This window comes from Electrona antarctica, assembly GCF_951216825.1.
Source record: "Electrona antarctica genome assembly, chromosome: 6".
NCBI classification, from domain to species: domain Eukaryota; kingdom Metazoa; phylum Chordata; class Actinopteri; order Myctophiformes; family Myctophidae; genus Electrona; species Electrona antarctica.
The window spans coordinates 41840511-41852733 of NC_136811.1; the positions used below are offsets into that span (position 1 = coordinate 41840511).

At 44.4% G+C, this 12223-nt stretch overlaps 1 protein-coding gene across 3 annotated transcripts in view; it reads right to left on the reverse strand.

Moving 5' to 3' along the window:
* adcy3a (adenylate cyclase 3a) overlaps positions 1-12223 on the reverse strand; it is a 79832-nt gene that overhangs the window by 27230 nt on the left and 40379 nt on the right. For 2 of the 3 annotated variants that reach the window (XM_079504116.1, XM_079504115.1), the window contains 2 exons: positions 9055-10290; positions 4855-5004 (listed from right to left, as the gene is read on the reverse strand). In XM_079504116.1, the coding sequence (XP_079360242.1) occupies positions 4855-5004; positions 9055-9729 (825 nt within the window). In that variant the 5' untranslated portion in view covers positions 9730-10290. Of the gene's footprint in view, positions 1-4854; positions 5005-9054; positions 10291-11026; positions 11352-12223 lie in introns of those variants that run through there. The other variant, XM_079504114.1, reaches the window with a different exon arrangement.

Sequence of the window (12223 nt, forward strand, 5' to 3'; positions counted from 1 at the left end):
AAAAAAAAAAAATAGAGCAAGCATGACATTATTTTGTGATAAGCTGTGACCTGCTGTAGTTTTATCAGGGGTCAGGAGGTACGTACATACGTACGTACGTACGTACAACTTATTACATTCCATCTGTAATGGAAGTCTGCCATTTACTGTAAACTTTGGGCAAAATGGGTGTACCCTGCCAGGGATAACAAATGCATGCCTGACCTCATGAAACGGCAGTAAATCGGGGTACATGAATCTAATGCCTAATTTGACATGCTGGCACCAATCAATTGATTTCATGTCCAAAATCGGCAGAAAGTGTGACCCAAGTAAGGACACACACACACACACACACACACACACACACACACACACACACACACACACACACACACACACACACACACACACACACACACACACACACACACACACACACACACACACACACACACACACACACACACACACACACACACACACACACACACACACACACACACACACACACACACACACACACACACACACACACACAGAGAACAGTTTTATACTTGTGTGACAGAATTTTGTGTGAGCAGTGTCTGTGTGAGATATTACTTCATACTGTATAAAAAATGGCCAAAGATTTAAATAAGCAGATCAATTTGATAACATCAAAGAAAAAAAAGCAATGCGTGCAAGCAAATTAGAGCCTGGAAATCAAATGATCTACATAGGTCAGAGCTGAATGGCCTGAAACTCAATCATAAGGGATGAAATGTGTCAGGCAAAACAAACTCCACAAGTAAACACTCACACACTTATACACAGGTGACGCTCGTGAATTCTGTACATGCATGCACAATTGACCATACACCCGGGCAGATGTAAACACCAGTGTTGTTTTCAGTGACAAAAACTACATAAAAACGAAATAAAAACTAATCCATGATGACTAAAACTATGACTAAATATATTGACAATTTCGTCAACAAATAAAAACTAGACTAAAATGCTAGGAAGGGAATAGTGGACAAGAGATCCAGCAGTATAAGTCATTTTACACTTGCATGCTGCATGCTGAAAATAGCCGATCTACAAGCCCACAACGCGTCGCGCTGCGACGCGTTGTGGGCTTGTAGATCAGCTATTTTCAGCATCGTCATTGCGATGGCATCAACGCCCACCAAACTACATTTTAGTCGACTAAATCAACTGTAGATTTAGTCGACTAAAATCTTATGATATTTAGTCGACTAAAACTAGACTAACACTAAAACATTCCGGCTGACTAAAATGTGACTGAAACTAATTGAAAACTATTGAAGAGACTATGACTAAAACTAAAATCAAAATTTGCTGCCAAAAACAACACTGGTAAACACACATTTTAGCCTGAATTTGGAGGGAAATAGCATGTCAGGTTTCAATGTTCTTATAAAGAGAGAGAGAGAGAGAGAGAGAGAGAGAGAGAAATGGGTGAGCGAGTCAGCACTCTGATTACAGCTGACATCTTCTCAGGAGGCTGGTTGCCATGGTAACCTGCAGCGACCGGATGCTCCTTGATTGGCTGACGGCCCTCGTCTCCCAGCAGCCTGTGCTTCTCCATTAGTATTCTGGGAGTTCTGCTGCTCTCATGGTCTTATCAGCCCCTGTTGCACTCTTTGTCGGCTGCTCCTAGGGCAGCAATACTTAATACAACTAATCATTGTAAAAAAAAAATTAAGAAAAAATGACGGGAATGTTTTGCTGAAAGTTGTGAAAATAACAGATCTTCAAGCTCACCACGATGCAGCATGTGGTGAGCTTGTAAAGTGGCCATTTTCACTAGTTTTTCAATTAATCTCAAAAGTACATCTATATAGACTAATCGCTAAGAAAATAATCGAATATTCACAGTTGCCCTACTCACAGTCACTTCCTCACTCCTTGAGCACTCCTGTTCACCTTTGGTCCGCCCTTCATAATAATCACCCCCGTTCTTCGCGCGCGCCTCTTTGCCTTTTCCGTGCTCACTATGGCAGTAATCGCCTGTTCCATAAATAGTGTAGCAATCAAGGACGCCCAGTGGCCACATCTGTGAGACGGGAGAATGGAGTGGAACCGACTGCTGACACAGTGCCAACTAAAACAGACCAACACATTCAAAACGCACACAGATCACAGAGCACGCGCGAACACACACACAGATTTGTGTGTGTGTACACACACACCCCATTAAGCGCTCTCTCTCACAAGGATGTTATACCATCATACTTCCTTATGTAGATTTACATAAGAGGCAGCTTCTATTTTTAATGTTTTTACCTCGCCTCATGGTGGCATGTTAGACCATGTTACACCTGCATATGATAGCAATATGTCTAGAAGAACATGTAGACACCTGCATACATGATGTATGCACCTATTTTCCACTGCTCTCGCTCTACCTCTATCCCCTCTCTTCCGCTCACCTGTAAACCTGACAAATGTAAAGCCAACGGCTGCTATTAAATGCATTTTGTACACTCTCAGAGTTATGGGGGTCTGTGGCCTAATTGCATACCAAACTCGGGATCCTTGAAATTAAAAGGTATAAGAACCACCACATTAACCCAGTGGTTCTCACCTGAGGGTCCGGGGAGCCCCAGGGGTCCTTTAGGGGGTCCCCATCTAAATGAGTTAATATACCGTCAACCCCCTGCTAACCCCCACAGTAGGTCATTTGGAGGGTGAAGATAGCCACGAGTCTCGTGGAAACTTATATGAAAATGCCAGGGACCCCCATGACCTCCGTGTAACGGAGTGGTCCGTAGTCCGCCCTGCTTGTTGATGTAACACACCGTTGGTTGACCTTACAAGAACGTGGCAGTCTTTGACGTAGCGTTTGAAGTGGCATAATGCTAGCACCGCCAGCAACTCCAAGTAGTTGATGTGGTGAGATCTGTGGCTCTGGTACCAGACGCCGCTGGCCGTCTTTGTGAGGCGCTTGGCTTCATCGTTGATGCGTCGTGCTTCAGCAGCCTGGGCTGCTGAAGGGACGTCTCTAGCGTCTAACATAAGGACGGTTAAGGAACCCTGGAGCAGGGCTTCTGCATTCAGGATTTTGGCCACATACGCTTTAGCGCCTTCGATGCTTCCTTGTCTTTCTGACTGGGGAAGGTTTATCTGCTGGAGGACAGCGTGGCTGTGTGGGACACATCAGGTAGCCCACCATAAGGTGGTCTATGTCCTGGATACCGGCCAGGCCTGCGGCGCTGGGTCTCTCAGTGTCGAGGACAAATGCGTTGCGACGTGGGGGATGGTCCTGAAAGGAAGGAGCGATCCATGTTAAGAGTCAGGTGTTCCATGAAGCCCTGGGCGAAGGGTAGAATGGTTCCCATGCTAGCTTCACGGGAACGTCTGGTTGCTGCGGCAACAGCGGCTGGTGGCGGCAGCTACTTCGAGGATCAACAGCAGGGGTAGGGCCCCTGGGGGGTCAGCTATGGACCTTCGTCAACCAGAATCTCGTAGTGCTCATCGAGCCCGAAGTCTCCGTCGGAGAAGTCGGAATATCTGGCTTCGTCGAGGACAATAAAGTCACCCACATCGGGGAGAGGATCTTCCTGGTAGGACGGGAGATCCTCTACCGGCTCTACAACATCCATGATACCGCCCCAAGAGCGGTCCAAAGAAGCCGGGGAGGGTCCTCCTGGAGAGGTACTGGTTCGGCAACAGTGCTTTGTGTAGCTGTGGTCTTGCTAGCCTGCGATTTAGGCTTCGCGCCCATCCGAGTGTACACACTGCTCATCTGGGAGGAGGTGTAGACCCACAGGTCTATCGCAGGCGGGTCTGGGCGACGTTGTTGCTCGATATCCTAGTTAAATTCATCGTCATCGAATGAGGCTAGGAAATAGTTTCGGGCACGTCTCAGACGCTTCTTTTTGGATTGTCGTGATAGCTCAGCGCAGTTAGTGCAGTCATTCTGCTCCTCTAGAGCGGACTGGGCATGGATCAGGCCTAGGCAATAAACACACAGTTTGTGTGTATCGCCAGGTGCCATCGTGTTGTTGCATGTGGACATGCGGCAAAGCTTGCGTGGTTTAGCTGTGGCCCCGGTCTGTGGTGTACAGGCCAGGCCGTAGTTTTGGTTGGTAACAGTGCTACTGGCTAGCGGTTGCTGCTCGTGTAGCTACGGGTTATATAGTGTTTGTAGCCAATGCCAACCCTCGCCGTAGCGTGGTTTAGCGCTTGATAATAGCTATATGTTGCGGTAGCTAGCTTGTTTGTGTACGAGCTATATGTTGCGGCAACTAGCTCATTTGGCTACAAGCTATATAGTGTTTGCAGCTAATGCTAACCCTCGCCGTAGCATGGTTAACACTCGTTTGATTTGATAGCACCGTTAGCTTTTTCAGTTTTTCACTCAAAGTGACCCAAAACTTAGTCTGCGTTTGTTGCTGTGATTTGGAATTACCACCGGGTAGAAGACAAGTCACCTCGCGGAACAAGTGTGTGTCCACTGTTCCTTGTGAGGCTATTTGGACAAGTAATCTTTCCCTCTTAGTGATAACACAGCTTGGTTCGTTCTGTAAAGGCGGAAGAAAAGGAAATGGGGTGAGAAGCGGAAGTCGCAGAGGGGTTTTACCCCTCACAGAGGGGTTTGAACCCCTCACAGAGGGGTTTTATCCCCTCACGCGCGGGAGCGTGCTGCGTCATCACGCACAAAGCCTGAGGCCTTAAAGCAACAGGCCACGGGAGTGTATAACAAAATAATTCTGTAAAATGGAACAATTGGGATGTTTTCACAAGCGTATTTAGAAGCAAATGTTAGAAGTTAAAATAACTGTTAGGATTCTGAAGACATTTGTAGAATCGGCCTCAGGTTTAAATGGGTGAACCGACATGCACCACTCTCATCTTGGATCGCACCTGTTGCTGGCTCTGCTCTTCCAGGTTGAGTTTGACCTCCAGAGATTGCCTGGCCTCCAGGAAGGCCTTGCGGTGCTTGCGGTCAGCCATGTAGTAGGACATGACGCCCACGGTGATGGCACACGCGTAGATCACCATGTTGGCCAGCAGCTGGACAAGACAAGACAACAGAACATCAGTCAGCCATGTAGTGGAGTAGGACATGACGCAGTGATGGCACGCGCGTCAAATCGATCACCAGCAGTTGGACAAGACAACGCAAGGAATAAAGCAAAAAAAGCAAAATAAAGCAAAACAAAGATTAATAAAAATAAAATAAAAAAGCAAATAAAATGTCATGACTGAAAGTTTAGTGATGTTTATCATTCTAAACCTATGTTGCTGCTATTCCACATACACCCAACGAGTTGAAGAAATCACAGATTTGAGGCATTAACCTTTGCTTTTATGACATTTCCGAGACCATACACGCGTTTGTGGAAGATGCTATTGCTAGTTTGATCAGATCATACATAGAATAAATACTCTTTAATCCTAAAACCATGTTATTAGTTATTACGGTCGTAATAACTAATTACCAAAAATAGCCGAGCTAAACTTCTTAACACATCACACTCGGGCCACACAATATGTATCTTTTGCAGTTCCTAACATTTCTTAATTTTCAATTACAATTGGAATTACTATGTAGTAATTGTAAATTGTACATTAAAACTTGGTGTGCATTGGCACCGATTGGCACTGCCCTCACAATTCAATTTGATTACGATTCACCAGGTAACGATTTGATTTTATTCTACGATGCATTGCAATGCATCACACTTTTCTATTACTGCACAATATGGAAATTATTTAATCAGTCAATACAAGCAGTCAGATATACTGAACAACATATTTATATTTAGTATTATAATTGTATATTCTATATAATTATATTTAGGCTTCAATTATCGATAGCGTCACATTGCTGCATGCAAGGCCAAATCGCGATGCATCACTGAATGGATAATATTTTAAACCACTAAACGATAGGATACCAGCCAGGTAAACACTGAACCCATGGCATCTGTCTAAATCACATCTAAATTACATTCTTAACCTTTGTGGTCACTGTTGGGGATTTATAGCCACCTTAATTTCATGACATCTGCCCATTTTCTACATGGTGTGTGTGTGTGTGTGTGTGTGTATATATATATATATATATATGGGGGTGGGGGTTCAGTGGCTATGAACCATAGAGGTGTGACTAGGAAGCAGCCACAGCAGGGGGCCTTGCATATTTAAGTTGGTACAATTCGGACCTCTACATACCGGTAGATTTGCTGATTACAGGCTGGTAAACAACCGTACTCACCCGTAAATTTACTGGATTTACATGGCCTCTACATTTAGTATATCTGCCCGTAATCCTTGTTTTTTGCGCAGTGTGTTGTGGATTTATTTAATGAAAATGAATGAATATTTGACGCCAGGAAGCTATCTTATTCTCATTTCTTACACTTGTTGACGCTGTGATTTTAACCAAATGAACCCTAGCGTTCCTAATAACGGGACAACATTCAGTGAAAATAGCAGATACTAGCCGGTACTAGCTTATAACGTGCCGCAATGTGACAAATTGTGAGCTTCTATAGATCAGCTAATTTTGGCAAAGCGGTTTGGTGTAGAGCTGTGGTTTTCAACCCTTTTTATTTCAAGGTCCATTATTCAATCAGCATTTGAGCCACGGACCACCATTTGATTACATTTAGCCTCTCAGACCGAAAAGTAAAGAATATGTTGTTGTCATTGGATAAGAGTTTGTCTACAATTCCATGCTTTTGGCAAACATTGATCAAAATAACAATTCTTCTACGTTCTTAAATTGTGTAGACTTCTTGTAAATTAAGTAATGCGGATGTTTAAACAATTTAACTCTTGAGAGTGTAAAATGAAACCAAATGGACACAGCGCCGGCTAATACCGAATGCCAACCTACCTCAAACCCTAACCTAACCATAACCGCAAGCACGGCGCATCCCTCACCAACCTTAATCCGGTAGTTTTAACAGACCCCTCACCAACCTTAATCCGGTCGTTTTAACGGACCCCTCACCAACCTTAATCCGGTCGTTTTAACGGACCCCTCACCAACCTTAATCTGGTCGTTTTAACGGACTCCCAGGAATCGACTCCCAGGCTCTGCGTAAAAGGTCATCCCAGGAGGGGAATATCTATTCTACGTCCGAGCATGATTGGCCTACCGACACTGCCAGTCTTGCCCCAATGGTCTCACCAGACTGTCTGTAACCACGTACGGGTCCATTTGGTTTCATTTTACGCTCTCAAGAGTTAAATATCTATAAGGGTCCATTTGGTTACCATCTCTCCATCATTTAGCTGGGGACCACCTGGAACCCCCTCATGGACCACTGGTGGTCCCCGGACCACTGGTTGAAAACCACTGGTGTAGAGGGATAGAAGGAGCGGACCAAGTATAGGCGCCAGGTGGGCCCCGATCAACAAAGTATATATTATAGGGTGTAAGAATGTTTTAAGAATATAATCTCAATGTTGTCACATGGACAGATATTTGTCTCCACCAGGCCGAAGGCATGGGGAGAGAGTATGTTTTGCACTCCGTCCGTGTGTGTGTGTGTGTGTGTGTGTGTGTGTGTGTGTGTGTGTGTGTGTGTGTGTGTGTGTGTGTGTGTGTGTGTGTGTGTGTGTGTCCGTCCTTCCTTCCTTCCGTCCGTCTGTGTACAGCTAATCTCTGCCACCGTTAACCCGGACGATGCCAAACTTTGCACACACACTCCCTGGATGCCAATGATGAACCTCTGCCCCACATTTTCCAGAACGGCCTGTTATAGCGCCACCAGGAGGCCGACTTTTGTAAAACACATTTTTTGATATTACTCCTCCATATTTTGTCCAAAAATCCAGCAAATCGTTACACAGTATCTCTATAGTCATGTGATCAAGACAGATCTGTCCGATATTGCTTATTCCATCCTGATTGGCTAACAGTGACTTTCAAAATTTGCAGGATTGGCCCGATTTGAACAAAAAGCCTCAAATCATGAACGCAGCGTGCAATTTACATGAAATCTTTCACAGACGTTCCTACTAGGCTGAGGAATATATCCTCAGCCTATATATCCTCAGTTATAGCGCCACCAACAGGTGAATTTTTGCAAAACACATTTTTGGAACAAAATGCCTCAAATCATCCAATTGCCATCCAAGTCGTAAGAAGAAATTGTACCCTTTTCACATTGGCCTATTATAGCGCCACCAGGAGGCCACAACCTGACCTGCCCTGGTGGAGACCTGTGCCCCGAGGGGCACTTTTTCTAGTTCAATTCTGATTTCCAACTCCTATTTGGGAAGGTAGACCCATGAGATAGATTACACTTCATTTGATTCCTTGGCAAATGCTGTATCAAACCAATCCCCCTGCCAGCAACAAGGAATGTACAGTATTGTCTGTTTGTGATCTATTTGCGAATTAGATGCATGGTACTCGATTTGTATTTCCATGTACTATTCTAATGTAAATTTGTTACATTTTTCTCCCTACTTTTGGATTCATTGAAATGCTGATCGATCCGTCAACTCTCAAGACAGAAACAAACAAAAGACTGTTCAAAACATCCTTCTGGCACCCTCAAAGTTCCTGTCATCTTAAACACAGGATGTTTTTGGAACTATTTAAAGCTATCTTCTTCCTTCTTGTTGTACCACCAAAAAATAAGTCACAGCAGTCACATTTTAATTTCGTTGACACTTCAATAACTTCAATTCCAGGTGTGTGTGCCACAATCCATTCGGCAGAGCAATAGCCTGCATTTCTCTCCATCTACCTAATAAATAATGTCCACCTAATAAATATTCTCTTCAGTTTATCCTTCCGGCCTACTGTATGTGTGCCCACTATCCTATTCCCCGTGTTATTTCTTAGTCAGATAATCTTCAAATAAATGGAGGAGAGAAGAAAAAAAACTTCCAGCCCGCCAGGTTTATTTTTTCCCCCCTCAAGCCTCCTCCTAGCACCAACCTGTCTGCTCATAAATTTAGCTCAATGTACTATTCCAAAAATAGATTTGCCGTCTTGACAAACAGTGATTCGCAGAAATCCTAGTAATATTTCTTTGTGTCCATCCACACCTCCATCCGCACCCCCCCCCCCCCCCCCCCCCCTCCCCCCACACTCACCTGTCTGCCCAGTGCTGATGCCTGTACATCCTCCTGCTGTTGCTGGGCGATGGTGACCCCCAGAACCAGGGTGTGGACGCAGCAGGACACGCTGGTGATCAGCACGATGGGCGTTAGCCTCAGGGGCAGAGTCAGGAAAAAGCTGAAGCTGAAGAAGGCCTGCCAACCCACCGTGTCGCTGGCCTCGTGGAAACGGGCATAGTTCAGGCCCAGGTAGCAAAATATCTGGGCCGCTATGAGCACCCACAGGGCGTACGGCACCACGCGCCGCGAGACGCGGTCCGGCAGCAGGCCGTAGCGGCACAGCAGGTAGAGGAGGATGTCCGCGGCCAGCCCGACGGACGCCACGGTGACGGAGGCCAGCTTGTCGCTGGTGTAGACCACCGCGCACATGACGATGATGTAGCAGTCGAACAGGGCGGCGAACACCACCAGCACCAGGAGGGTCTCGTGTCTCTGCCGCCTGAAGTAGGTCTGGTAGAGGTTCTCCAGGGACTCCGGGGCAAAGGTGAGGCGCATGAAGCGCGGCAGGCAGAGGCAGCATCCCGAGCGCCGCACGGTCACCTCGTGGGTGCGCCCCACCGCCTGGCCGGGGTCAGACGGGAGGGTGACAGAACAGTCCGCGGAATACTCTGCCGAGTACTCGGGCTCTGAAATGGCCCGGTTCCGAGGCATGGTGTGGCGTTCCCTCAATTCTTCCTCCTCAAATTAAATAGGGACAACGATTGAGTGACAGGCGTGACTACAGTTCTGTGGTGATCTTGTTTTCTTTTTTTCCCCCTTCAGGATTGTAAACTCTCTTTTGCCCTGAGCTGGCACAGATGTAGTGTGAATCACGAGTACTGTCTCTTGATTGTCAGGCCCTTCACACTGGAATGACGACTTCTCACATACTTGGGTTCTTTCTTGCCCATCTGACGGCTGTCAGTTGACTCAGCAGCAGAAGAACTGTTTGCGCCTATACTCTTCAATGGCACAGTTGGGCAAATGGGTGTCGTTTGTTCGTTTCCTCCCCCAAGTGCTTTATAAATACACATCCCTCTCCAGCTCTATTCCTACAGCGGACCCCATATTTGTGTCTCATGGTACAGTTAGGCCAAATGGGTAATTCACTAAGGACAGAAATATATTGTTTATATTGCTGCAAGTTCCTCCATCTCTTCTCCTTCATTCCTCTGGGATGGACAAGACCACTCTTCATTTGCAGCTTCCATAGTCAGTCACACCTCACATGGCCTATAACAACATGAAAGGGGACACATAAGGAGGAAAGATTACAAAATTAGTGGGGCCTGTACAGACTACAGATAAAACACAATTTGTTGTCTTCAACAACCATACACGAGAAACAGGTAAATCATATGCAGTTCCTCCTAGCAAACTTAAATAGGCAGAATATTTGTGTTAGAATCCCTCCATATGCGTCCGTATCCTTCCAGGAAACAGCTACCTTATGTAGTCGGTTCACAGTCGTAGAGGCCTGTGTCATGTCTGTCTACATGTTGCGCTTCATGCCTTCTTCATCATATGTAGGTTCATATTCATGTTTTTTTTTAACCGAACGTCAAGAATTACAACGATGACAAGATAAGACAACACCTTTCATAGAAACAACCACAAGATCCATCGCGGTACGGTCTCTCCTACACGAAACATAATTTAGTTGAGAGAACAGATGTTTATGCTATATAATAAAGGCCATGCAATGCTCATCAAACACATTCTATGTACAAAATGAGTCGGGTTTAACATCTGCAAGCATTAACAAAGTCAGAATCGCTCCATTTCCTATCATAAAACGTTATTCCATCTCACACACACAGACAGACACAACGCAGATGGATATGCTTTTTGGCTGAGACAGACATGCTATCTGACACCACCTCGTTTTGCGATGTGTTGTAAACAGAGATTTAATTCTGTATACAATCCAGATGTTGTACAAAATCACCTGCATTGTCGCATCGCTTACCCGACTGTGATCTTCTGGACACTTTTCGGTCTCCTTTTTAAGCTGCAATTCCCTTGTAAAAAAAATGCATGGATGGATCATGGGTGCCGTTTAGCTGCTAAACTAAACGCGGCGGTAGCTTTTTTTTTACTTCAACATTTACATGGTATTTAAAGAAAACGAAAAGAAAAAGTATACGTATAAAATGGTCCCGACGCGAAGCCCACACGACTCTTTTTCTTCCGTGAATGACATGGTTGGAAGGAATACAGCCAGCCAGGAGCAGAGCAGAACAGAGCGCGGCTGGGAAATGGGCATTACCGCTGCATCTCCTCCTCGATCAACACTTTGCTTTCTGTCTGTCCCCCAATACAATAACCCCGCCCCCCTTTGAATACAAAGTAGCCTTAAGCATCATCAATCATGTTCTTCTTCATCATCATCATCATCATCATCATCATCATCATCATCATCATCCTGAGTCATAATTATCATCATTTTCCCACCGGTTAGAAGTAATAATAATAATACAAAAAAATAAAATAATAATAATAATAATAATAATTTTAAAAAAAAAAGTTAATTAACTACTTTAATCCAGTGGTGTGTACCAAGTACATTTACTCAAGTACTGTACTTAATTACAGTACAATGTTGAGATATGTTTTACTTTCCTGGTCACTGGTGTATCGGTATTTACACATTTCATGTACTTCTTCTCCAGAGTCAAATATTATACTTTTAACAAACTTATAGTTATATAGCTATTATAGTTACTTTGTAGATTTGTATTACAGTCATATATTAACCACTTACATTTATGCCATTTGAAAATAGCAGATCTACACACTCTCAGCTTGTAGATCTTCAAAAGTTTTTTTATACATTTAATATATTTGAAAATATGTGAAATGGGATACTCAAATGTATAATGAGTAGGCGTACTTTCTCCTTTTGATAGGCTACTACATTTTGATACTAATACTTTTGTACTGTTCTTTTGTAGTTTTGAATTCTGGACCTTTTAAGCACTATATATTGTAGTAATCATTGCTATATAGCAGATCTTTAATAAACTGAAAATACATTTTCAGTTGGGTGGCCAATCTTCAACCAATCAGGAGAAGAAGTAGTGTACCCATTTATCAGCTTCAATTTTATAGTGTTCCAGTTCCAATTTCGTATTCTCATTTCTTTGCGTAATCACTTCCAATTCCA